The 27,064-nt window shown below is 38.4% G+C and overlaps 1 protein-coding gene across 6 annotated transcripts in view; it reads right to left on the bottom strand.

Moving 5' to 3' along the window:
• Positions 1–9,290: 9,290 nt before the first annotated feature.
• The window catches only part of NOL4 (nucleolar protein 4), a 276,838-nt gene continuing 259,064 nt past the window's right edge, over positions 9,291–27,064 (bottom strand). For all 6 annotated transcript variants that reach the window (XM_004579558.3, XM_004579559.2, XM_058676997.1 and 3 more), the window contains one exon: positions 9,291–11,228. In XM_004579558.3, coding sequence (XP_004579615.2) covers positions 11,035–11,228 — 194 coding nt within the window. In that variant the 3' untranslated portion in view covers positions 9,291–11,034. The remainder of the gene's footprint in view (positions 11,229–27,064) is intronic.

The following is a 27,064-nucleotide window of genomic DNA, read 5'->3' as shown; positions in this document are numbered from 1 at the left end:
AGAGGCATTTAATATATTATGGTTGAAAGACTTTTCTAATGAATTTTTATTATGAAGAAGATTAAAAAAAAGGTTTAGGCATAGGAGCAGAGAAAATTAAAACAAACATCTTGGCTTTACAGGCTTCTACTTTGTAAAAACGGCATAAGATAGGTATCACAGATTAGTAGAAAACCATATAATGTGTATTTGTGACACATCAAAAAACAGCTCTTAGAAATGTAAAATGAAATAGTGTGTGTGGGGGGAGGTAAGACGGATTTTAGAATTGGGAGGGCCTTGTTTCTTGTCTAGCTTTGGATGATTATAAATTCCCAAACTCTGAGCTTTAGTTTCAAAAAGTGATTAAATGGCCAGCATGGTGGCATGGCATACTAATTCTCCATTTGCAGTGCTGCCATCCCATATGGGCTGGGTCCCATATTGACTGGTTCCTGTTCCAGATGCCCTGCTTCTGATCTAGTTCCTTGTTTATGGGTTGGGAAAGGCTCAGGTCCTTGGGTCCTTGTGATGACATGAGAGCTCTGGAGGAAGCTCCTGGTTCCTGGCTTCCAATTGGCCAAGCTCTGACCATCATGGCTGTTTGAGGAGTGAATCAGCTGGTAGAAGACCTCTCTCTGTGTGTCTCGTTCTCTCTCTGTAAAATGTGCTTTTCAAATAAAAACAAATAAATATGGTTCTAAAAAGGAGAGCAGTTATGAGACCTCATTGTGAAGGCTTATCTGTGTATATGTGTCAGTACTTTGTAACCTATCAAACTCTCAAAATTGTTACCTGAGACTTGTAGTTTTAAGCATAAATTGTAGGATAGTTTGTATTTGCTATATTTAAAATATCAGCTCACTGTCTTATACTCAGTGAGGCACTGCAAGGGGGTTGATAAAGGAGTAGAGGGGTAAATGAGATTGTACAATTCTTTGCCGAGTTGAACCTGCTTTTTTTTTTCCGTGCTTCCAGAATTATCTGCATATTTAAGATTCATCTCAAATGTCAGCAGAGCCTGGCCTCTTTGGTCACAACACCCAGCAGTGTTAAGATTAACAAGGAGGAACTGCTGCTGGCTAGGGGGATTGGTCACTGAGGAAGATGCTCCTGGTGTAGGGGCAAGGCCCAACTCACAGAGGTCTTTTCCATTTCTGGCTGTCTCTCCTGGCCCTCCAGGCTGCAGTCTCACCCAGCATGTGCAAAGGATCAGAAAAATGGTCCCATCCAGACTCAGGCTGGCAGAGTCATGGTCCCCGGGGACACACAGGTAGACACAGGATGGGCTGTTATGTATCTTCAGCGCGAGGATTCAACAAAACAAACCCAACCTGGTCTGCCCAAGAAGTATAGAACGAAGGAGAAGAATCTCCATCTCTAAGTGCCTTTGCAAAGGAGGTCACACCAATCAATTCCTGGGGCAAAATAGTCTGAAAAAGCAATGCTCTATAAACATGACAATGCCAGAGTATGACTTCCTATTTAATTCTAAGAAATCTGAATTTGACCTTTGGCGTTGGCAGTATCTGTAGCCAAGCTGCATACTAACGAGAAAAAGGAGAATAATTGCTTCAGGAGTGGTATAGGCACACGTTCCTGCTGGTCTAAGATCCAACACTGCTCTCTGCTTGGGACTTATTGGAGCATATGAAGTATGTCAAATAGCATCTTGAAAAAAAAAACCACACAACTGTAAGGCATTACCATGTCAGCAGTAAAGAACAAAACAAAACTCTAACATATATGTCATGATGTCACGGTGTCATTACCAAACAAGTCCTTCCTCAATGCCAGATCCACTAGAGGAAGTCTGACAACTGAAGGTGTCACACCATCTCTTGACTTGGTACATTGTATCGGGCATGCATCCTGTATTTCTGTTTCTGTACATTATACTTAATAACACTTATTTAAGAAAGAGTCTTTGTAATTAAAGATTGGCTAAAAGCTAAGATTGCCATAACTTAGGATTGTTAAATGAAGTACAAACCTATTTCCCTAGTTCCATAGTTTTAGCAAGCAAAAATTTTATTATGGAAATGTTCGAGACCCTTTATTTCATATGCCATTGTAACTAAAAATTTTTGAAAAGAGAACAAAAAAGAACAAAACGGGGAAACAAGAACTATGAGAGAGATAGGGAGAGAGAGATTTTCCACTTACTGGTTCACTCCCCAGACACCTACAACAATTGGGGCAGGGTAGGTCAAAGCCAGGTACCTGGAATTCCATTGGAGTCTTCCATGTATGTGTGAGCAACTCAAGCCCTTGGGCCATCATCTATTGCCTCCCAGGTTGCACATTAGCAGGAAGCTGGATAGAAGTAAGGCACTCCCAAGTGGTGTCGATAATTCGATATTTTGAACTCTTTTGCCTGTCTGCCTGACTTCCCTTCTTGGCAGCTAGTTATATGTAACAGTATATGTTGTTTCTTTACATGTCCTTCCTATTTAACTGGTGTTGTCTTTCCACAGTTTGTCCTAGTGTGATGTGACTTGATGCTTTGTTGACATCTGTGTCATGCAATCTGGACACAGTAGCAGGGTCTGTGAAGCATGTCCATTGAGGACACCCAGCCTGGGATTGCTTTCTGTCATTGATAGTTCTGTTTCAGAACTCTGTCCAGTTAGGTGTTATTGTGTGTGGTGAGTATTTGAGGATGAGGAATTAGTCTTCCAGTTCCTAAATTCCCCCAAATTCTGGCTGGATGCTTAGACACTTTGCTTTTGATGGAGGCAGTAAAATGTCAGCATTTACTTCCCCTTGTCCATTATACCTTGTCCACAGTAGATCTGCATATTGCCTTGCCTGTGAGAAAAGAGAGTAAGCTAGCAGAGTTCATGTGGTTTGACCACCATGTTGTTTGTCCCAGGGATTACTGGAGAGGACAGGGAAAAGACGATAGAATAGGGACAGATGCAGGCTGACAGCCCTATTGTCTTGTAGAAGGTCTACCTGGAGTGCTATCACCCTGCTCTCCTTCCTGGACTGGCTTCCTCCCCCAAAGGATGCACAGAGTGGAGGGTCCTGGTACTGCTGCCAGGTCTGGAGACACTGCAATGGCAGGGAAGGATTTAAATTTTTGAAGGTGGTGTCCTATTTTTCCCAGGAAGCTTGCCTTTCCCTCATTCTCCTTCCTTCAAAATAACAGTCAGCGATGAAGTTTGTCAAATTTCTTCCTGCTCACCTGTCTTGCATATGTTTACCGGGAGAGCATACTAACTTGTGAGGTTTCATGACTGTTTCTGACTCCCACATTTTAAAAAAAGATTTATTTATTTTATTGGAAAGGCAGATTTACAGAGAGAAGGAGAAATAGAAAGATCTTCTGTCCACTGCTTCACTCCCCAAGTAGCTGTAATGGCTGCAGCTGAGCTGATCCAAAGTCAGGAGCCAGGAGTTTCTTCCTGGTTTCCCAAGTGGGTGCAGGGTCTCAAGGCTTTGGGCTGTCTACTGACATCCCAGGCCACAATCAGGAAGCTGGAAGAGAGAAGTGGGGCAGCCAGGCCACAAACTGGTGCCCAAATGATGCTGGTGCATGCAAGGTGAGGATTTAGGCAGCTAAACATGGGCTGACTCCCACATTCAAATGAGTCAAAGATAAAGCTTCTTGCTTTTTTGTTAGTTTGCTACCCATGTAATAACAGTTTTTGTTTTATTTTGCTTTTGGGGTTTCCTATTTTGTGGTAGAAGGGAAGTCCCAAGATCCAGAATCAACTTTGTCTTCTTTGTCCTTAAGTTTCTGCTCAGTTTTGCCAGGGAACAAATGAGCAGAGAAGCAAACTCCTATTACCTCTCCTCTGTTAAAAAAAATACACCAGTGCCTCTTCATCCTCTAGAAGACGCGACCAAGTATCTTCACATTTGCACATTTAGCACCATCTCCTTTTGTTTTTTCCCTGTAGCAAATTCCTTTCACTCTTCAACTCTACCCTCTTGTAACAACAAGCTACTTGTGGGCCCGGCGCCATGGCTTAGCGGCTGAAGTCCTTGCCTTGAACGCCCTGGGATCCCATATGGGCACCGGTTCTAATCCTGGCAGCTCCACTTTCCAACCAGCTCCCTGCTTGTGGCCTGGGAAAGCAGTCGAGGACGGCCCAATGCCTTGGGACCCTGTACCCGTGTGGGGGACCGGGATGAGTTCCTGGTTCCTGGTTTCGGATCAGCATATCACTGGCTGTTGCGCTCACTTGGGGAGTGAATCATCGGACGGAAGATCTTCCTCTCTGTCTCTCCTCCTCTGTGTATATCTGACTTTGTAATAAATAAATCTAAAAAACAAAACAAAATAAAACAATAAGCTGCCATGCCACCTCTGTACCTGTGATGTTGTTCCTTATACATGAAACATGCATATTGAATACCTCTCTTTTATCTTGGCCTCTCAACAGACATTCAACAATTTTGTCACAGCTCCAGTCTTCATGATCAACTACCCCTTCCCATTCTTCCATCCCTGAGACAGGGCCTACGCCCTCCTTGGCCTCTTTGTCGTGTTTCCGTCATTTCATGCTGCACTGTTACACAGGATCCTTCCGTGTGATGCCATCTGTACTTCTCACCTACTCCTTCACTAGATGTCGACTCATTATGCAGAAAGGTAGTTTATGCATTAGACAGCAGTGCTCAGTACATAGTAGGTAAAGAATATGCAGTGGTTGAATGGATGAAAATCATAATGACTAAAGAGGCTTACTTACTTGGTGGGGGTTCAGTGCAAATTTCAGAATCCTTCCACCACAAAGGGAATTAAGGCTAAATAATCTAGTGTAATTTCTCTGGCAACTAACTCGTTTTGTCACCACAATGGAGAGCCTTCCACAAGCAGAAGATGCCCTATAGGGTGGCTTGATATAATCTACTCCCAATAAATAAATATGGGAAATCAAAACTTTCCAAGCAAAAAACCAAGGCCACACTTTTGGTGTTGGCGTTCGGCCTTTACAGTTTTCTGGTATTCTTTTGCTCACAGCATTAGAAACAGTTCTGGTAATTGTCTTGCATCTTTTCTTCTTTCAGCTGGCTAGAGGCCTTTAAGAGCAAAAGGAAAACAAATGAAGAAACTATTCTTTTCATATGAAACTAGCAGAAGTGGAAGCAAAGAGGTTTACTTTCTAAAGTCAATAAATTCACCCCAATTTCATGGATTTTAGCTAATATCAAACTTCCCTGTTAAAACTATGGCAGGGTGTGCAGCTGGCGTAAACTTAAGGTGGTCAGACTCTACAGCAGAGTACCTGGATCTGATTCCTGCTTTTACTTCCCTCGGAGGCAGCAGAGATGGCTCACGTCATTAGGTTCCTGTCACCCACAAGGGAGCCTGAATTGGGTTTCTGGTTCCTGGCTTGTTCTGGTTCAGCTCTAGCTGTTGTGGACATTTGGGGGGTGAATCAGTGAATGAAAGTTCCTTCCCTCTTATGAAATAAGCAAATATAAGTTCTAAAAAGACATGGCATTTAATCACATTGAACAGTAAATATACAGTTTAATTATTCAGATTAAGTAAAATGTCACTACTACTTACCATGAGAAGTTTCAGGAATGTGGTTGGATTGCTTACATCTCATGCAGCTTTGGGTCCTCATGCACCCTTTCTGGCCCAGTGAACCGGAACCTTCTCAAAAATATCCCTGGGAATACCTTGTGCAGAAACACATTCTAAAATTGAGCATGGAAGAAAAGATCCACAGGCATTTTGGTTTTATTTTCCCTTGAAAAGTGCTATTACCATACTGGTTTATTGCATATAATTTAATGAGAGACTAAGGAAATCCCCTCAGGTGTTTTTCAAAAGATCACCCCTTTACACAAAACAAAGTGCAAATGCAGCAGCTGATAGTTATTGACAAAACGGGCTTGTTTGAAGATTTTTCCTACTAGGGAAAAACAACTGGGGAAAGGAAAGTAGTTAAAGAAAAAACCAAAAGGAAACAAAAATAAAATACTGCTTCCATCCCATGTGGTAGATCCAAAAGGGGGTGGGTGACCTCAGACCCAAGGTCCTGCAGGATCCAAGGTCATCGGAACAACAACCAGGATCCCTGAGCGGTCCGCAGAAAAAGAAGAACAGTAAACTTCCTTCGGGACTAGGGAGAGGAGCTTTCTCTGGTCCTTGCCTGCTTCCAACTTTGGGTCCCCACCCCCTTCTTGTAATAACCATCAGGAGCGCTCCAGAAACCCCTCAAAACAAACAAACAAACAAAACTAGAATAGACAGACAGAGAACAAGGAAAGCTTACAGACAGGAAACGGTCAGCGGGGACGCACTTATAACTCACTGGGTGGGACATGAAGATTAGTTACTCCTCCCTGGGGTATGGAAGATTTCTCTGCACACCCCTCCTAAACACACTCACATATACTGTTGACATATATCCTGTTAGAATTATAGAGTTAGACCACCCGAAAAACAGCCAGGTTCAGCGAAAACATGCTTCAATGCTATAAACTGCTAAATACTAAAATTAAAATAGGCATGAGACAGCTGAATAGCAATCTAAGCCATTTAAAGGTGTATAGAACACGGTTGAATATAAATCAAAATTGAAATGTCTATGAAGAAGTCACAGGTTGTGGTTGAAACCTGCATTTTCCTATTAACATATTGGTTAATCAATACCATGTCAATTAATGCCATAATGTTGTAAATGATTGGAAATATTATGCTGGGGCTTTTAATTGATTGGTGAGATCAGAGATGGCCTCACCAAGAAACCATTGAACTTACCAGGACAATAAGATGCTGGACTTTATGCTTGGTAAATACCTCCAATGAAAGAATGTCAACTTAATTTGAACTATGGAAAGCCAACAAGGTGGAGCAATCCAAAGTGGGGGGAGGGTGTGGAGAGGGGCGGGGGGGAATCCCAGTGCATAAAAAATGTATCACATAATGCAATGTAATTAATTAAAAAAGTGAAATGCAATAAAAATACATGTTTAAAAAAAACAAAAATAAAATACTGCAACAGGCAAAATCATGCTACTCTCCACTGACACTATCATGTCACTGCTGTAGCCACCAGAGGGGAACTCAGCTGTGCCAACAACTAGACTTTCTGCCTAAGGGACTGGAGTAGAAGGATGCTTTTAATGGTTGTTCTAAGAGCAATTCAAAACAAATGTAAATACATTTATACAATGGAATAGTTTACAGTCACTAGACATAGCTCTAAAAAACACCTAGTGATTAAAAATATTTATGGTACATTGTTAAGTTATAAAAGCCAAAATGAGATACCATATGCAGTAAAATCAAATAGAAAAAGGCTTACAGTTACACACATTTTAGCCAAAACAAGAAGTATGTGCTATAACATGTTATTTCAAATTCTCTAAGGGGTCCTTTTCTCCACTTGATTCTTTTTCCATATTTTCCAAGTTTCTTTTGTCATCAAACATGTTGGACATGACTGATATATTAAAGTGTGAAGCAGGTGCCTCTTCCATTGCATTTTATGTCTTTGCCAAAAATGTTAAGGAAAGAGCTATCCTTAATATAACAAGCATATGTAGGTTAGCTTAGCTTATGCTATATCATTCACAGAATTTCTTAATTCCAAACATGCTTTAGAAACAAGATGCTAATGACCACTTGACTTATTTTCGAAAATGTTTTTCTATATAGATTATATCTTAAAACATGGCTCAGAAGAAATTTGGAAACATTTTCATCATGCTAATCTTAATCTTCAAATATTATTTGTGCTCCTGGTGTCAGGATTCATGACAATAGCTGGTTAGTGATCTGTATGTGTCTAAGGCAAAACCTGTGGGGAATGAGTTTCATTGTGTATTTAACTGGATAATCCTGTTTCTCTTTGCTTATAAGGTTCTATCCTGGCAGTATCCACTCCCACCCCACCCTTTATGCTATATACATTTGATTTTGATTACTCTCAGGTCTACATTTGTATAGAATATAATTTAACGCAAATTTAGCCTCTATAGCAGGATAAAGTTCCGTGTTTATTCAAATGCTTTCTCAAATGCATTTTAAATAAACGTGATTAACCTGCACAAACAAAACTGCTAAGAATCTGTATAAACACCTGGTTCCAAGACACAGTGCAGAGTTCAGCTATTTGGCACCTGGGAAAGCAGCAGCAACAGTGACAGGAGAGTAGCTCTGGCTTCAGGGCCTTCTGGGTCACACGATGGCATTTGTTTGTACTTTCCTGCGTTCTTGGCAAATGACTTCCCTTTGGAACCTACTTTGTAAAACGGACAGTAATTGCATCACTCTCCAAAATCTATTTTTGGAAGTGAAGGAAGAAGAAATGTCTTTGCTTGTGTAAATAATTGGTAAATGCTGGCTCTCCTTATATTTGGATGCCCTATTTCCACTTACTGTGAAAATAGTCATGTTGATACTAAGGTTCCACGGCTGCTCGTGGTTACTTACTACTCTCTCTGGTTATCTGAAGGCAGGTTTGCTTTTCAAATTGATAAAGCAACGAGACACTGGTGTTCATCAAGTGTTAACTGGCACAGTGATAGAAACTGCTATGTCATCTCTGTGTTGGTGAGGCTTTTCCATTATCTTATTTTAATGAAAGTAGGAAGTTTTTGCAGAAAATGCTTTATAAAGAAATGTGAACTCTTCATTCTTGAGACATAGGGTAAAAATAGGACCAGGTTGTGCTTCAGGTGCAGGTCACAAAAGACACGAAAACAAGAGGGTATTTCACTTCAGCTTCTTCAGTCGTAGGGAAGTTACAGGAGTCCCGGTGTCCTTCTTTTTTGGGAAAAATGTACCAAAAAAGCCCAGAAGACACTGGGAAAGCTTGCCCACTTGACTACCTTTGCTTCAATATCATTATCAAGGAATTTTGATATGCATGCTGAAGTCAAGCCGGAAAGCTTATTTGTGAAACAGAAATCGTTTCAAAACATGTAAGCCTATTATTGCAAGAAAGAAAATATGAAGCAAAAAATACTTAAGACTGGGATATGCTTCTCCCAAGAAATTAAATCAGGGGAACCAAAAAAAAAAAAAAAAAACCAACAACATGTGACTTCTGGGAAAAACTAATACTACATGGTTACAACTGTATTTTAAAATCAGGTTTAAATAACTAAATGAAGTCACCTTGGCTTGCTAATTTCCTTTGTTCATTTTTAGATTAAAGTCTCATCAGCCTTAATGTTGATTCCCTGGAGATGTTTGGATGTTCTAGAGAAATAAGATACGCATGTTCATTTTGTGCTAAATGTGGATGCAACATAGTATTTCAGATTTTAAAGGTGAATGGCTAACAATTTAGCATTAAATCATCCACAAAGGTTTTAAGGTTTCACAATCATTGTTTTAACACAGAAATCTGTTTATTAAACCAAACAAAACAGAGAAAATTATACCAGCCCTCAATTTTTGATTTTTCATTTAAATAAGCAAACTCTAAATCCACACCTTTTTAAAAAGATGTTTGTGCAACTATGTATTTCCAAAATACTCATATTTCAATAAGATTTTCACATTATATTCACCAACAGTATCACAAAAGGTTTTTTTTGTTTGTTTTTTTGTTTGTTTATGTAACTGTAAGGAACAGTAATTCTAGAAACACTAGAAGAAAAAAAGCATAGCAATGTCCACAGTTACAAGAAAAAAGTGCACATTACTTGGTCACAATCACAGTCATTACTTGAAAAACTGTATGTAACAAGGAGATAAGAAATATCACTGATACCTCCAACTCATTGTTGAAAACCGAATGACAAATTTTACATGAAATAAGGCAAATTCAGGAATGCACAAAGAATCTGTAATCCAACCAAAATAAACCAACAGAAAAAGAATCATACAAGAAGCATGAATTAAAATACATCTCCCTAAATATTGTAAAAATAGGCTTGCCTCAGTGCACAAAGGAAACACCACTCATCTGTATCCAACACTATAAAATAAGGGCAAAGTGTGGAGATTCAGAAGGAACAGTTCATTGTAAGTTGCAGCTGCATCCACTGAGATCTCTTTACATTATTTTGCGCTAAAACTTTAAATGATACAAATCATATCAGGAGACAGACTCGCCATTTCAGAAACTAGTTGTGAAAGAGAGAAATGAAAAGAGAATTACACACGAGAGTGCAAATTTTCAGATTGTCACTTGCAACCTCTTAACATTCAATCATCTACGTCCGACTGCTGCTTAGGGACACCTGTAAGATTGCAGTGGCCACCAGGAGACAGCAGCTCTCAGAAATCAAGTTGTGATTCTTTCTTTCAGTATGTATAGTTAACAGTAGAAAGATCTGGGCTGGAAACAGATATGCTGGAGCTGCAGTGTGGAGTAGAGTTTTTGAGATCACCATGGCAGCAGAGAGAGGCAGGTTTATTCTCTTGGAAGTAGTTCCTGATACGATGATTTAAAGAATGCAGGAAGGGGGGTTTCCAGCATCAAATGTTATTTTTGTAGAAAGAATTTGGAAAGAGGAGAAGGCAAAGGGATGTGGAAAAAGTACTTACAGTAGTTTTCTCAAAACCGTTTTCTTTTAAGACCTATGAAAAAGTTTACTAAAGTAAAAATGACAATTTTGAATGAAAAACAAGTTTTCTTTTTATAAAAATTACATATTTTTTTAAAATACAAGATCCTTTTCATTGTTGTTATAACCTGTAGCAACAAGAAATTTGGCTCTTTTTTTTTTTTTTGCCATAAACTTCAACTTTCAGTTCCATGAGTCAGTAGCAATATCCACTAATATTTCAGTTGGATCTTGAACCGTTTTTTTTTATACCACAACTTCTTCCGCTTTATCCTTGAGTTAAGAATATACAGCCTTTCTTGCTCTTAATATTTATGCTGACACACTAAAACAAAAAGCAATAGGCTGGACACATTACAGTACGTCAAGTACTTCAGAGGTCAGCGTTCCTTTGAAGCACCGTAACACATCACTTTGCGGGTCAAGAACAATTGTGGTGAAATGGAAGTATTTCTCTTAAAAGATTTTGTGCAGTAAGACCAGACGTAACTGCTGAGAAAGCAAGATGTCCTTAGTGGAAACTGCAAACCTAGGCCCCAGTGAATACGGTCATCATCTGACTCAGTTCTGTTGCAAAATGAGATTTTCCAGCTCATCCGCAGAGCGCAGTAAGAACGCAGCTGATTCTCGGTAGCCTGCCACCAGCTGTCTCACCGCGTTGATCTCGGTGGGACTCAGCTGGGGTCTTGAGCTTGAACTGTTGGAGGATCCTGAGCTGCTGGCCAACTGCCTCTTCATGCTGAGATCCGTGGGTCCTAGACAGACAATCACAAAGTTAGATGTGAGCCATCAGTGTTAAGGGCTGACGTGATTCACGCGTTCCTCCTTGAGGTGCTGTTGATGCCCTTACTCCAGTACAACTGCTCTCAGGAAGGAAGAGCAGTACAGGGTAGTCAAGGGGCAGGGGTGGGGGGGCAATCATTTCTCAGCACAAAGAGATCTTCTTTGAATGTGTGCGTTTTGGAAACATCCAGGTTTTGACAACCATTGTTTACTTACATACTTTGAAAGGCAGAAAGACAACGAAAGAAATGGAGAGCTCTCGCCTCAACTAGTTAACAGCCCAAATGCCTCTAAATAGCAAGAAATGGACCCAGAAGACCCAAACCAGTGCTCCCAAGCCAGGTTTCCCACTTGGGTAGCAACAACCTGCCCATCTCTGGGTGTTGGAATCAGGAGAGGGGTCAGAGCTTGAAAGCAATCTTGGCGATATTAACCGAGCATTCCTAATGACCAAAGTATCCACTACACCAAATGCCTACGTCAAGCTTATTCTTAACTCAATCTTCCCAATGCCGTAGAAGCTTCCTGGTAGTAGCATGAGTGGCTGGCATCTCTAAACATTTCATGGCACTCATGAATGAATGTCTTAGACAATTCAGAATTTGTTCCTTAAAGCGCGGCTTTGCTTTTAGCGACTCAAGAGTTCCAAACAAGTTCAGAAAAATGCATCGGGACTGAAGGAACCAATGGTGTTTTACACTTTAACAACTTATAGGTGGATCTTTTAAGCAAGGATTTGACTTGGAAACTTTTAAATTTCAGATCAATATTATTTTCCACAAAATTGTTCAGTATTCAAAAACTCACACATTGACATTTGTTTTAGAAATACAGTGATAATTGCAACAGCACCACAAAGAAACCTGTCGGAATACTGCTTTAAATGCTGCTGAAGCAGTGTCTATGACGCTACTGCAACATGACTGTGCAAAAACAGAGTTCAAATATAACTTTTGAAGTCCATATATAGCTTTTTTCATAATACACAATCTCCACGAAATTGTTGAAGATGTTCTGCATTCGCTTGTATAGAAAACTCACATGTCCAAATCCTTGTTCCTTATGCATATTTAAAGCAAATCCAGTAAGTTTGCTTTATAATACTTTGTGAGTGTCTAGCTTAAAATATTTCATAAAGTTATTTAAAATGTACACATTTCTGTTGAAAGGCATTTTATGGTGTGTATTCTTACATTATTAAAGTTTTGTTACATGTCATGGTCTTTCAAAACTTTGATATTTTTAAGCAGGAGTTAGCTTCCATTTGTTCTGCTATTTATTTTTTCTGCTATTTAGCACGAGAAAACAAAGGGAGAGATGTAGGGATGTCACACTTGCAGACAGAGATTATGCAAGACAATCATTAGCAAGGTCTAATTTGGACAGTTCTGATAAAAAAAGCATCTTGAGATAACGGAAGTTCTGGACGAAACCACTTTAAACCGTATTTCCTTTATTTATATTCAAGACACAGTATCAGCACAAATCTTTAGAGAAGAAAATTAAATAGCCATCTCAGCCATGTAGACATCTAATATCTGATTGGCTCATTATTGTTATTTCATTCGATGATACAACACTTTATGATTTAGCTGCCAAACCAAGTTGTTGGTTGATATCCTTAACTGAAATTGTTAAAGGGTTGAGGCTGAGGGTAAGCAGATTGGTTTTATTTTAATGCTGTCGTTTGTAGGTTATACCTGACCCCGGCCTCAATGTTCTAATCTTGGAAACCAAGATTTGGCTTTCACTTTCTCTCACTTTCATTAGCACAAGCATGCTCCACACAGCTCAGTGATTTAGAGGTCATTTACACCTCCAAGTTACTAATTTTTTCCTCCTCTGCAAGAAAATTGAATGCATTGCTTTGATTTCTTCTGAGTTTACAGGATCAGAGTTGAGAATGTGATTAAAACTGCAAGAGATATTTCGTTAAGTATTTAGCATTCCAATCTTCAAAGGTGGGAGTTAGGGTAAGGAAGCAAAAAAAATCAAAACAAAAACAAAAACAAACCAAAGCAGCAAAACGAAAAACAATGGAGCAAAATCTCACTGGGTCAATGTCACACTTGAGTGTTTTGCTTTAATTAACCAAAGCAACAATATGACATAATTAGAATGCATATTAATTATAGAGTAAAAAATTACATGAGATCCTGGACTTAATGATACCCTGCAAAGTATTCTTAGAGACCTTCTGGACCAGTTAATGACAAAATCACCAAAGATGACATCAAGACGCTTTAAGAGAATGATTCAATATCAAAGTCAAGGTCAAAAATTAAGGAAACTTATGAGTGTACTTAACATGTTTACCAAATCAATGCAGACACAGTTCATTTCAGAATGTATGATCAATCTAAATGGCTGAATAAAAGATAAAAGATAGTTCATGCTAATATACAATATTGTTAGAAACATTAAGATGAATGCACCAAAATCAACCATTGATTCATGTTTTAAGGTGTGAGGTATATTTCATCAAGTTTTAACTAAATGGATATGTATATTTCTAATTTTTCATTTTATTTGTGAAATTATCAATTGGATATTTCTTCTGTGATCCATGCTTAATTCTTGCTTTATATGTATTTTGTGATCTTCTGTTTAGTGCCAATTACCTTCAGAAAAAGTCCCTTATACGAAAAAAATTATTTTGTTTTTAGCAGTATAGATTCTCATTTAAGGAATGCAGCAGCTATTTTTATTTATCAAAAATTATTCTTAGGACAAAAATGCAAGATCCACAGGGCAAGGCTCTCTGTTTCACTCCCCACATTGCACCTAGAGTCCTGGGCCACCTGGCATGATAGAGGCTCCATATATCTATACAGAAATACATACATATGTGTGTGTAAGAAATGAATCAGAAGTGCCAGATTTCTCTCTATAACAAGGCTCAAGAAATAGAGAATGTAAAGAAAATTAGTTTAACATAGAAGATGATGGATTTAATGTCATGTTGAAATAAAGTTGTATTTAATATCTGGGAATATTACTATTACCATAACAAGTAGTCATGGAAAATCAAGAAAAATCCATCTAGATAGAATTTTTTGGTTATAGCAATTTTCATATGAACTCTTGTTGCAAACAACGAAAACAGTTACTGCCAATTTCCCTATATGACCATATTTACTTTACCATTAAATTCTACAAAAAGTGTTGAGTGAGATATAAAAAAAGATTCAGGTGACATACAACTTTCTCCCACTTCTCTTTCTTTTCAAAATATCTGTATTCACCTCATGGACTCTGGGAAGTGTGGATAACTGGCGATACGATACCTTTAACAATGTAACCTAATGGAGAAACACTAACATTCATGCTTTAATAGAAGAGTTGAAAAATGTTTTTTAAAACAGGTGGTCAATAACTTAGGCATCAGCGCTAAGAACAAAAATGAAGATTTATGTAGATGCCCAAGTGAAAAAAGAGAGAGAAAATATTTGGTAAGATCTGTATGAACAAAATTCAAAATGTGACAACAATTCAGTATTTTTTTGGTAATACAGGTCTATTAGTGAAGAGAACGGAATTTTTGGAAGAGAGCTAACACTTAGCTTAACTGGGGTTCAAAGGTATGTTCCCTTTAACCAAAGCAACTGTAAATTGCTTTTCAATGCAGATTTCTACTGGGATTCAATGTATTTCATCTTTGTAGTGTCTTTTATTTATACAGATAAGTATTTCCAAATATTGTTATCAGGACATAAACACATGTTTTTAAGTGAACATATTCATTATTGGGAAGACATTTATGAAATGTTGCTGGATTGTTTCCCTCTTAGTTGCCTTTTAGCAAATCAATATTCATACATCAACAAATTACTTCCAACTTAATGTTAATTTGGAGGCTCTTCAATTGAAAAGTGAGTAGGATTTTGAAATATGATCGTTGGTCCTATAGTATGTGCTCAAATAATATATATTGCTAAATTACGTGGAATTGGAGATTTCACATCATGTTTTATCTTTTTATTCAAGCATCTAATAAAACAAGTTACCCTGATGTGATTGAAACAGCATTGGTCATCATCAACATGGCTTTATCACAATAGAAACATTGCAGATAAGCACTGTGTTGTTTAGAAATTTTAGACCCATCTTCATCTTGAAGCCTTTCCAATTCTGCAGATAAAGCTTATTTGCTAAGCTAAAAAACGTTTAATGACAGTGATTGAGAGAAGTTCCTTTTGTTCAGAAAAATTTCAATCTTAGCCTGATCTGGAAATAAAAGCAATGAAACTTGAGCACACACCATCATCTTGTTGTGTTGTGCAATCAGGATGTACAGATTCTATTTCTGAAAAAAAATCATAGAAATGAAGGACATTAAATTGATAGGAACAAGTGAGTTTAACAATGACATAACCATTTCAATAATACATGAAAGAATGAAACTCTTCTCCATGCCCCTGCTGATGAATATTTTAAAGATTAACCGGATGCCTTTGGTTTAACCAACTTTGTAAATAGGGCCAAATAACCCTTTTTGTACTTCACATCTTAACAGATTCCACGTTAGCTTATACTGAGCTAATTATTTGACTATTCTGAGAATCTTCTCTGCTGCAGTTATTCTGCAATAGTAGCCAAAGCGGCCAATTCTTCAGTCACCTTGCTCTCAGCACTGACTACTGAGAAGACAACAAAAGAGCAGTAATATTTCCACTTAAGAGATAAGGAAAACTATTGGAATTGGTTGCCTTCATTTTCTTATCTGACTGTAGTTATTACAAATGTCTCAATTTCTTGAACCATTCAAGTACTATTGCTCCTGTAATACTAACAGTCTTTAGTGGTTTTATTTTGTCTTTGGGCACATTTCTTCAGCTGTTGTCATCAAATGCAATTTAATCAATTTAGGATTAGTATATGAAGTGACTTTTCCCTAGTTGGATAACAAATGACCTGCTTGGAAGCTTACACTTCTGCTGCATGTTCATTTTCATTTCCTATTTCTGTATCTGATGTCTTAATTCAATTCAATTATTTATTTTCCTTTTGTTTGAAGGGGAGGAGGAGAGAGAGAGGGAGGGAGGGTGAGAGAGAGAGAGAAAAAAACAAAGGAAAGGAGAGCAGAGTTTAGAGAAATAAAGACAATGACATTTTCCACTAGCACATTCTCCACAGTGCTAGCTCACTGTCAAAGCCAGCAACAGTCCGGACAATCAGACCTGATCCAAGGTACAGCAGGAGCCCAGGAGTCCTCTGGTCACCCACAGGAATGGCAGGGGCTCAGGTCTGTAGCCATTACCTGTTGTCCCCCAGGATGCATGATATCAAGGAGTGCAGTGGAAGTGGAAGAAGAAAGACTTGAACTAGCCTTTCCAATAAAACACACAGGTGTCCCAAATGCTGTCTTAACCTCTGTGCCAAATGCCTGACCCTCAGATTCTAAGAGTTATTGTTGATTCTATTTAAATACTGTTTTGCCTAAGGGTAAAAGTAAAATACATATGAGGGGAGGCAGAGAAAAAGATCTTCTGTCTACTGGTTTACTCCCTAAGTGGCTCAACAGCCAGAACTGAACTAACCCAAAGCTGGGAGCCAAGAGCCAAGAGCTTCTGCCAGGTGTCCCATGAGGGTACACAGTCCCAAGCCCTTGGGCCATCTTCCACTGCTTTTCCAGTCCACAAGCAGGGAGCAGGATGGGAATTTGAGCAGCCGGGACATGAACTGGCGCCCAGGTGGGATCCCGGTTGACACAAGGCTAGGATTTAGCTACTGAGCCATTGTGCCTGACCCCCTTCATTTTTTTGAAATATACAGATGAGTCGCATTTGATGAATCTGTGTTTTAGTGTTTTTTTTTTTTTAAAGGGAGTCAGAAATTTAAACTGGCTCACCGAGGTTAAGAAGCTGCTTACATGGTATGTGGCTAGGCTGTTCTTAACGCTATTGTCTTAGAAATGGAGGTAAAAATGGTGTGATTAGATCCTGCTGCCTCTATAGAGTGTCCTTTTGCTCTCAGACTTTAATACTTCAAGGTTAGGAAGAGGAAAATATGCATCAAAAGTATAAATGAAAGACATAACAGCAAATAATATAACATAATATTAAATGGAATCATTAGACTAAAAGACAGTAAGCCTGGTTATGCTACATGTTTAAAACAGAAGATCCACTGAAAGTTTTCAACTGTCTGAAACTGTACAGGAACCCATGGCTCATGTGTAATACAGGATATTTAAGTTGATCTAGCTTCTTCTTTTATCCCATTAGTCAATAAACCTTGGAGACAAAAAATAAAGATTTAAGAAACATGAAGACTGAGTGACTGGGCCTACTTCCCTCAGAGGTTTCTTCTCAAATATTTGCACTGGTTCCTCAAACATCAAGAGATTTCAAATTTAACCAGATCATTTTTATGAACCTAGAGAAACTATTTTCTTGCCTGTGCGGAAGGGTTGAGGGATTTCCAATAAGTTGATATTCCTCTCTCAACTTCTCACCTTATTAAGTGGCTTGGCAAATAATGAACATTTTTGGAGAAACAGAAAATTCTAGGAGGAGATCATGGGAGGACAGAGTGGCGAGAAGAAAATGGTGCAGAGGAAGAGAGTATGGGTAAGCGCATTGAAAATGCAGAGAGCATACCTCCGCTCGGAAGGACCGGAACACAGACAAACAGCATGAGTTTTCTCACAATTATGGACAAAGTGTGCATAGGAGTATGCTTCCAGAAACAGAAGGGTTAAGAGACTGTAATTATCTCTACCACATTAGCCCCAAGAAGAATAAAGAGATCATAATTTATATTTTAGAAGTGGTAACCAGAAAAAATACCCTACAAAATTCAAAGCAACAGACAAGGTACTTTTAAATTTCTTCAGAACACTGAAAAGAATTATATTCCCTAGTGCTTTAAATGATCATAATTTGCTTTTCCTTGTGGCCATTTAGATATTGATCAAAATGTTAGTCAACCCATATTCAATTTTGTTGTCACTTATTAATTCTGAATTTGATTATGTGGTCCAAATAGCAACTGAGGAGGCCAAAGCTGTATTGTGAAGCCCCACATTCAAATGTGTATACTTTGATTAGTTCTGGCAAATATACATCAATGGGAAGAAGGTTTTTGGCAACAGTATCTGTACGTTAGACAAGAGCCAAATGTCATTTAAAATTACCTTGTACCTTGAAATCACAGAAGCAAATATTAGTGTTGTAATTTTAATCGAGTTTCAAATTGGAAAATTTCAACATTAGGGGAAAAAGAAGGCATATCTGAGGATGATGCTGTTTTGAAGTGTTTCAGACTCAAATCTCTAGTAGGAGTAGGTATGCAGCCCAGAGCCTGGTTCAGAAAGGTGAATCATTACTGGAGCCAAGAATGAGGAGTGTGGGCAAGGGCTAATTCAATTTCCTTAGATAGAGTAAGATGCTGGACTTGCCAGCCAAGAACATGCTGAACTTACCAGGATAGTATCTTCCCCAGGGCAGAGGGCTGGGGAGGCCAGAAAACGTAACTGGTCTGTTCAGACAGTTTCCCAGAGGATGGGTCAAAGTTCAAAGGAGGTTATGGAAGAAAAACAACCCAAGCCAATCTTAATAAGTCTCAGTCACTTGGAAAGCCCTTGGACAGTTTCCCAGAAGGCTCAGAAATGGAGGTCCCAGAATACAAATGGGGTCACTTTCCCTTCTTCACGTTTGCTAAGGAGACACAACACAAAATTCTCCAGAGAGTCTTGAGACGATGAAAAGATCCACTTAAGTGTACAAGAGAGAACAGGCTTTTAGCAAAATGCTGCTGGAACGGCCCGATCAATGCTGAACTGTAAAACCTACTGCAGTGCTGAGGTGTGCAGGTAAGAAGCAGGGCTACACAGCCCCCTTCTCACGGCCCTTCTCTCTGCAAGGCTGTCTTCTTAAACAGGAAGACAATGACTGCTTCCACACACATCTGCACATTTTGCAAGTGGATAGTGAGACATAACAAACTATTAGGAGTAACAATAGCAAAACAAACAACCCTGTTAAGAAGTGGGAAGAATATATGAACAGATATTTCTCAAAATGTGAAATTCAAAATGTTAGTAACCACATGAAAAAAAAAAGCTTCGATTTCCTAGCTATTAGAGAAAGACTATAATGAGGTTCTACCTAATCCCAGTGAAAAAGACCTCCATACTAATATCAGCAAATAATCGTTGCGGAAGATGTGGGGAAAAAATGTACCTTGACCCATTGTAAGTGGTAATGTAAACTAGTACTGCTTTGGGAGTCAGTATGGTGAGTGCTGAGACATTTAGAATTAATCTAACATGTGACCCAGCTATTCCACTTCTAGAAATGTGCTCAAAGGAAATGAATTCTGCATTCAAGAGAGTGATTTGTAACCCTGTCTATAAGAAGTACAATTTACAATAGCAAATATATGTAATCAACCTAGATGCCCGTCAGCAGAGAGATGAATAAGAAACTGTGGTACATCTTCTAGGTGGGATACTACTCAGCCATAAAGAGGAATGATATCTTGCTTTTTGCAACAAAATGGTCCCAGCTGGAGACCATTATGCTTTGTGAAGTAAGCCAGTTCCAAAAGGACAAATATATGTTCTCTCTGATATAAGATAGCCAGTGCACACAATACAGTATTATATGCAAATATATATATATGCATATACATACACACATTCATACACATGAATTATTCAAGGGAGACAAGCATACCGAGAGGTAAAGGCAGTATGCAGTATGTGTCTCCACTTCTGCTAAAAGTAGGACTCAGCAACGACACTTAGAAATGCATCTTTACGTTATGATTCTAAGTTCTGTAGTTTGTCTGTACTTAGCATGTTACGACACATTTAAGTATCAGAGAGTTAGTCATGTAACTTATATTAATCCATAATAGTATTGTGATAATATAGGGGAAATGGGGGGAGGTGAAGATGCAGGGAAGGGTGGGGGCAATGAATCCTTATACCTATGAAACTGTATCATGGGAAACAATAAAAAAATTATCATGAGTGTAAACTAAGGAGAAATGTGCTCTTTTCCAGGCCCCTGAGTAACTAACTTAAATACCTTATTCCTGATTCATGGGCTTAAGCTGACTGCTTTAAAAAGTGTACTTAATTTATTCAGAAAGGAAAGAGAGAAATCTCTCACCTATTGGGTTACTCCTCGATTTGTTAAGACAGTGAAGGACCATTAACCTGAAACCAGGAGCTAGGAACCAATCCAGATGCAACACACCTGCTCGGCCTGCATCAGTTAGTTACCTCTCAGGCTGTGCATAAGCAACAAGGCAGAACTGGAAGCAGAGGCAGGATTTGAACTAAGACACCCTGATACAGAATGTGGTTTGTCTAAGGATGTCTCAACTGCTAAGCCAAAAGGCTACCTCTGAATGTATTTTGAGGTGGAATTTATATAAGCATTTCAAAATAGTTTGTTTTATGTGAAACACTTCTCTCCTCCAAAATTGTGCTCTTCAAGATATGGAGAAGATTTAAGAAGATTTAAGAAGATAATTACTAACTTCACTTGATTATTCCCTTGCTTAGTTGGGTTTGGTCAAGATTTCTAAAGAGGCAAAATATTTTATTGGAACAGTTTCTTCTTACTCATTCACCTGTCTATCTAATTTTCACTAAGAACTGACATAAGCAAATAATCTACTGAAATTGATGATTAAAGCCACTTTAGATGCAGACATTCGGTATTCGACTTAATAAGCCGTTTGGGACACCTGCACCAGTACCAGAGAGCCTGGGTTTGAATTCCCATTCAGCTTCTCACCTGGCTTCCTGCTAATGTACACCCTGGGAGGGCACCGGGTGATGGCTCAAGGGTGACGGTTCAAGTGATCGGGTCCCTGAAACTCATGTGGGAGATCAAGATCTCAGATGCAGGAGCTGGCAGACGGCTTTGGTTTAATACAGCCTAGACTGCTGCAGGCATCTGGGAAGTGAATCCAACAGACGGATCTTTCCCCTCATTGTGTCTCTCCCTCTCTTTCTCCCACTCCCTCTCCCTCTTTATTTCCTTTCTTCCTCCCTTGCCCTCAAACTGCTTAGTTTGATATAGAAAAGAGCATGTGGTAGAAAGTCCAGCACTCTACTGTCAAGATATATTTAATAGTTTCATTGTGAGTCCATCTTTCATTCAGAATTGAGATGTCTTCACTTCATGATGTACTTGCCTCCCATTATTCAGTTCCTTTAGATAAATATATGCACATACATGCTTATTTATATATTTATTGATCTGATATTCTGTGTGAATGGTGTCTTATATCAGAGAGAACATATATTTGTCCTTTTGGGGTTGGTTTATTTCACTGAACATAATGGCTTCTAGTGGGGACCATTTTGTTGCAATTGGTATAATCTCACTCTTTTTAATGGCTGAGTAGTATTCCATAGAGTAGATGTACCACAGCTTCTTTATAAATTCCTCTTTCAATGGGCATCTGGGTTGTTTCCATGTCTTCACCATCGTTGTCTACACCCAGAATATCAGATTATACACTTTAATAGAAGGATTATGGGCGTGACTGCTGCTGAAGGACTATGCTGTTGTTATAATACAGGGGAAATCAATAGGGATGAGGCAAGAGGGGAAAGTGGAAGGAGAAATCCCTAAGCCTGAGAAACTGTATCATGGAAAGTAAAAACTAGGGCCTAGTGTGATGGTCTACTAGCTAAGTCCTCGCCTTGCATGTACCAGAATCCCATATGGGTACCAGTTTGTGTCTCAGCTGCTCCACTTTGCATCCAGCTCCCTGTATGTGGACTGGGAAAGCAATAGAGCTGAATTGTCCAGTTTCTTGGGACTGTGTACATGTGTGGGAGACCTGGAAGAGGCTCTTGGCTTCTGGTTTCGGATCAGTTCAGCTCTGGCCATTGTGGCCACTTGAGCAGTGAACTAGCACATACAAGATCTTTTCCTCTGTCCTTCTCTCTGTAAATCTGCCTTTCCAATAAAAATTTTAAAAAATCCTTAACAAATCAAAATAAAAAAGGCACTTGATAGGTTAAAAATATATTTAGGAAGCAAATCTAGTAGAAAGTGAGAGAAGCAGTAAAGATATCATAAATAGCCAATACGATTCAGATTGCAGGAGAGGACATTCTTGCATAAGATAACCTCAGAGACAAACAGTATTTGTGGCATTAAGAATTCATTTTAAAAGAATTATATGTAAGCTTTCTTGGGATGTCTTGACAAAACTTTCTATTAGACTACTGGATATAAAGCCTGAAAAACTAGGGAAAGAATAGGGCTAATATCTAAATTTGGGATATCTTGTGACAAAAAACATGAAAGCAAGTTGGCTCTCCCTTGGGTAGCATGCAGACCAAGATGATTGGAGGGACAAAGGTGGAATGACAGGTGAATCCAAAGATGAAAGTCCCTGTGTGGAAAAGAAAAGCCTGAAAGCACAGCAAGATAAGAATGATATGAGAACAAGGACACCTGAGAGCATGCCCAACACGCATGAGCACTGCAAGGGTTCAGCTATCAAGAAATCTAAATATGACCAGAAAGTGTAACCAAATAAAGGGCAAAATATCTTCAGTTTGGTAGTAAGTGGAGTCACCGATCACTTTAACTAGACCTGCTTGTTCATGTTGATAGACAGTGGCTGTCATGAATTGAGGATTGAATGGGATTGAATGGAATTGGGGATTAAAAGGAAAGGCAGTGAGTGACTCGGAGTGCTCTTTTGAAGATTTTAGTTGGGAACTCACGTTTCAGAGTGACGAAGCCTGGCACTATTTGCACACAACGCCAGCCACAGCACTGTGAACCTGCTCCATTTAGCAGGATGGCCAGTCTCACCACCAAGCTCCCTGAGACTCATGAATATAGCCCCTGATCCAAAGTCCAGGGATCCTGAACGCAAGTGAAGTTCAAGAAGAGAATACATGTAAAGATTTGGGCATGTAGAAACTGTCATATAAATGTTAGTTATTATGGTCATTATTACTATAATTTGGATTTGTTACATGTTGGACTGTATATCAGCCCAGTTTATATCAGAGTTGAAAAACAAATGGATAAGTCTGCCCATGGAGTTTGTAGAGAGGAAACAGCAGTAGCTTAATTATGCATTTTGCATATAATTAAGACTCCAGAGATCCAATAGATAACAGCAGTGATCTACAATTGCCCTCTTTAGACAGCTCAATGTGAGCTTCCTGTTAGAAAGCAAGCCTTCCAAAGTCCTATGTAAATGAATGCGATAATAATAGGAGGATTGGCTGCTTGCTTGCTTCTCATTTCAGTTGGATAATTTGAATAAATTCTTTATACAAATGGTAACTGCTGTCATTTTGATAATACTCCAACTTGAAAATTTGGATTGGTGGGTGGGGAACCTTGCCAGCTCTGAGCAAATGGAGGTTGGTTAATGAAGGATTTGAAGGGCACCCTGGCATTATTAGTAGATAGAATCTTGTTATGAACAGTCTCCAACATAGACAAGTTTCTCTTATTGCTACCATATCCAAAATTAAGCAAGAATTTTGGTAAGTGCTGTGGATCCAAAAACTGATGACTGAATCAGACCCTTCCTCTTCTACCCACAGAACCACAAATTCTGTTTACTTTTTTTTTCTTGTTTCTAATTATTTTTCTTTCTCTAAGACCTATTATTCTTGCCACTCAAGATATATGAATGTTTAACTTTTTGATTTTTAGTATCAAATATGGTTTAAAAATACTCACTTATTGGAGCAGCGTAATTGAGTATGTATATTTGTATATCTTACTCAAATGTAGTAATGAGCATGATACATTTTCTTTTTTTCAAGTGCACATTAGTTTAGGGAACGTATCTGAAAATGCATATCACCATGCAATAAATCCTAGAATAAAGGCACATCAAAGGGCATGATTAACATTCTAAGAATAGAAGGATGATGAAGTAAAACAAGCTTCACAGAGGTGGTATTTAATCAAATTCTTCAAAGATTTTTGAAATTTAGACAAGGAGGAAGAATATTTTAATCTCTTCTTTTCCCTTGTCAATGTCTTGAAATCATTAATTCTGCTTTCTATACGTTTGTTTCTCCTATAGTTTCAAGGGTTTGTTTACGGGTATCCCCAAACACTCACTAACTACAAATACTTAAGGTATTCTTGATTCTGCACCCTTATTTTTCCTGAACACAGTACAATCTGAGGAGTTCACCTGATTACAAGACCACTTTCAAAAGCTGAGGAAACATCACCTTCCCTTAAATTTTTGCTTCTCTCCCCCCACTTAAGCTGCCAGCCTGTGTCATAGTGAGAATTCAAAATCTGAATGTTACCATTGTTTCATAAATTAAGTCAGATCTACGGCTAATGCCACTTGGCCTCTTGAGAGCTGCCACTCCCTTCCATATTTTGCAGATTCGCAGACGCCTTAACAACAAGCATTCTTGAACTCAGAAGACCTGGAATTGTCAGCCATCAGATATCATGCTGGCATCCAGTAGAAGACTGTTCTGTCAATGAATGCATCTTCTCAGCTCTCAGAATTTATGCATATGTATGCAGTTTCTTTCTCTAAAGCTCTAAATCTGTTACAGCAAATGATTATTTTAATGTCTTAAAGATCAAGAAATAATACAAAATACCATTTTTAAAAGAACACTTGAAGTTCTCAGCATTCATTTAGCAAGTGCTCAAATAATGGAAACTACGGGCCTGATCAATTTATATGGCTTTCTGTGATTACAACAAATAGAAACGAAAAGAAAACCAGAACAGCAATAGATCATACCAGTGTTGCAGAAATTGGAGAAAGAAGTACTTAGAATCCCTTCATCACGTAGAACTAATGATTCCTCTTCTACCATTGCCATTGCTACTGTCCTTTTTCAAATTTAAGTCTAAATTTCAGGTTCAAGTCTAAGACGGTTATTAGCTATGACTATTCTTTTGCTGTGTGTGTTTAACTGTTGCTTTGACTCGGTTATACTCATCCCACAACCATTGCTCAAAGACTGTTCCATCATTTCTAAGTTTGCTGCACGCTTTACTAGTGAGTCTGCTGTTTCTGCTTCTTTTCAGCAGTGCATAGTCTGAACATTTGGAAGTTATTCTCTGCTGTGTCCTTAAGAGTTCTTCATCTCATCATACAAAGGCCATAAGAGGCATCACACCCACATCCAGTCAGTCTGACATTGAGCAAGTCACCTATGTCCTTTAAAATTAAAGAGAAAAAAATAATTTTGCATATAAATTTGGGCTTTCTCATTTTGTGTAGGGAAGTTCATGAGGAAATGATTTACAGACAAGACTTCAACACTGTAATATAGTATCTACATTCAAGTTGTAAACTCATAAAACTGCTTGCTAATTACTTTTATCGCTATACTTCTTCATTCAATACCAGATTTCCTTTGTTCCTTTTGAGTGCCATTGAACAATAAAATTGTCATGTGGACACACATCGTATATGTGTATATAGTACAAGCATAATTTAACTAAAGAGTAATCAAAAAAACAAGAAGAAAAGCCCAAATACATGTGGTTTAATTTCTGAAACATATCAAGCCTTTAAATAATAAATTATTGTTTAAGTATTAATATATATACCTGACAAATTTATCCAAAAATATATAAATATAGGGAACATGTCTCAACTCATTCCATAATGCCAGTGTTAATATTGATAACAAAAACTGATAAAGATGTCTGAAAATTCACCTACCATATGACCCAGCAATACCACCAATAGGAATATATCCAAAGGATCTGATACATGAGTCAGCAAATTGCACCCTGTATTCATTCCACCTCAAAGAACAATTGTAAAAACTTGGAAACAACATAAATGACCATTGAAAGAGGACTGGATAAAGAAACTGCAGTACATCTACTCTATGGAATACTACTCAGCTAACAAAAAGATTGAAATTCTATGGTTTGCATCCAAATGGGCTTAACTGGAGAACATTATGCTCAGTGAAATGAGCCAGTCCCCAAAGCACAGATATCATGTGTTTACTCTAACATAAGACAATTTCCAACAAACACACACACAGACATACACAGAGACACACATACACAAGGAGAACAAACATACACACGTAACCCCTCCCTGCCAAAAGGATGTAAAGGAAACCAGACTACCAGGAATCAAGGAAAATAAACAGAATGTATCTCTACTAAAGACGGAAGGTAGACCCCCAATGAAACTTCTATGCATACCTCGACAACAAAAATCACAATCCTACTACTGACATGCCTACAGTGTCATGACCTGCATAAATAGCAAAAAATTGGAACCATTTCTCTTTCATGTCTAATTTATGTGATTGTATCCCGGTGATGCTCAACACTAATATGGCTAAGGGTTGTTTTGCTTATCTTCTTAGGAATGGCTATTTGTTGTTTCAATTTGCAGCTTTTTTGGTATCAAATCTAATTATTTTTGCTGTGAATTTTACCTTTTCACACTTCCTAGTCATTTGTATTTTTTTCAATAAGTCCTTGCGATTCATTAATTGATCGTCCATAAGAGATTTTTTGATTGCTTATAAGCACCAGAGACTGTCAATGTCCCTTTCAACACTGTTTTTGCTACATCTTACGGGTAATGACGTTCTAGTTTTTATTGTAATTTCTTCAGCACCACATGGGTCAAGCAGTGTCATCAATTTCTACAAGAAGCTTTTTGATTTTCTTTTTCATCACTCTAGTGATGCACTGATGTTCTGTGGCATGTTCTTTAAGCTCATGTGGATGAAAACTTACTGTTGTTCTCCCTGTTGCGCACTGTGTTTTCTGGCTTTGTAATTAAGTGGATGTATGATGGAAGTGTAGTAGAGATTGACATGTCCAGATGTGGAGAC

The sequence above is a fragment of the Ochotona princeps genome, chromosome 18 (assembly GCF_030435755.1).
Source record: "Ochotona princeps isolate mOchPri1 chromosome 18, mOchPri1.hap1, whole genome shotgun sequence".
Lineage (NCBI taxonomy): Eukaryota > Metazoa > Chordata > Mammalia > Lagomorpha > Ochotonidae > Ochotona > Ochotona princeps.
Note: the sequence above shows the minus strand (reverse complement) of the source record. Positions and strands in the feature narration are given on the sequence as shown.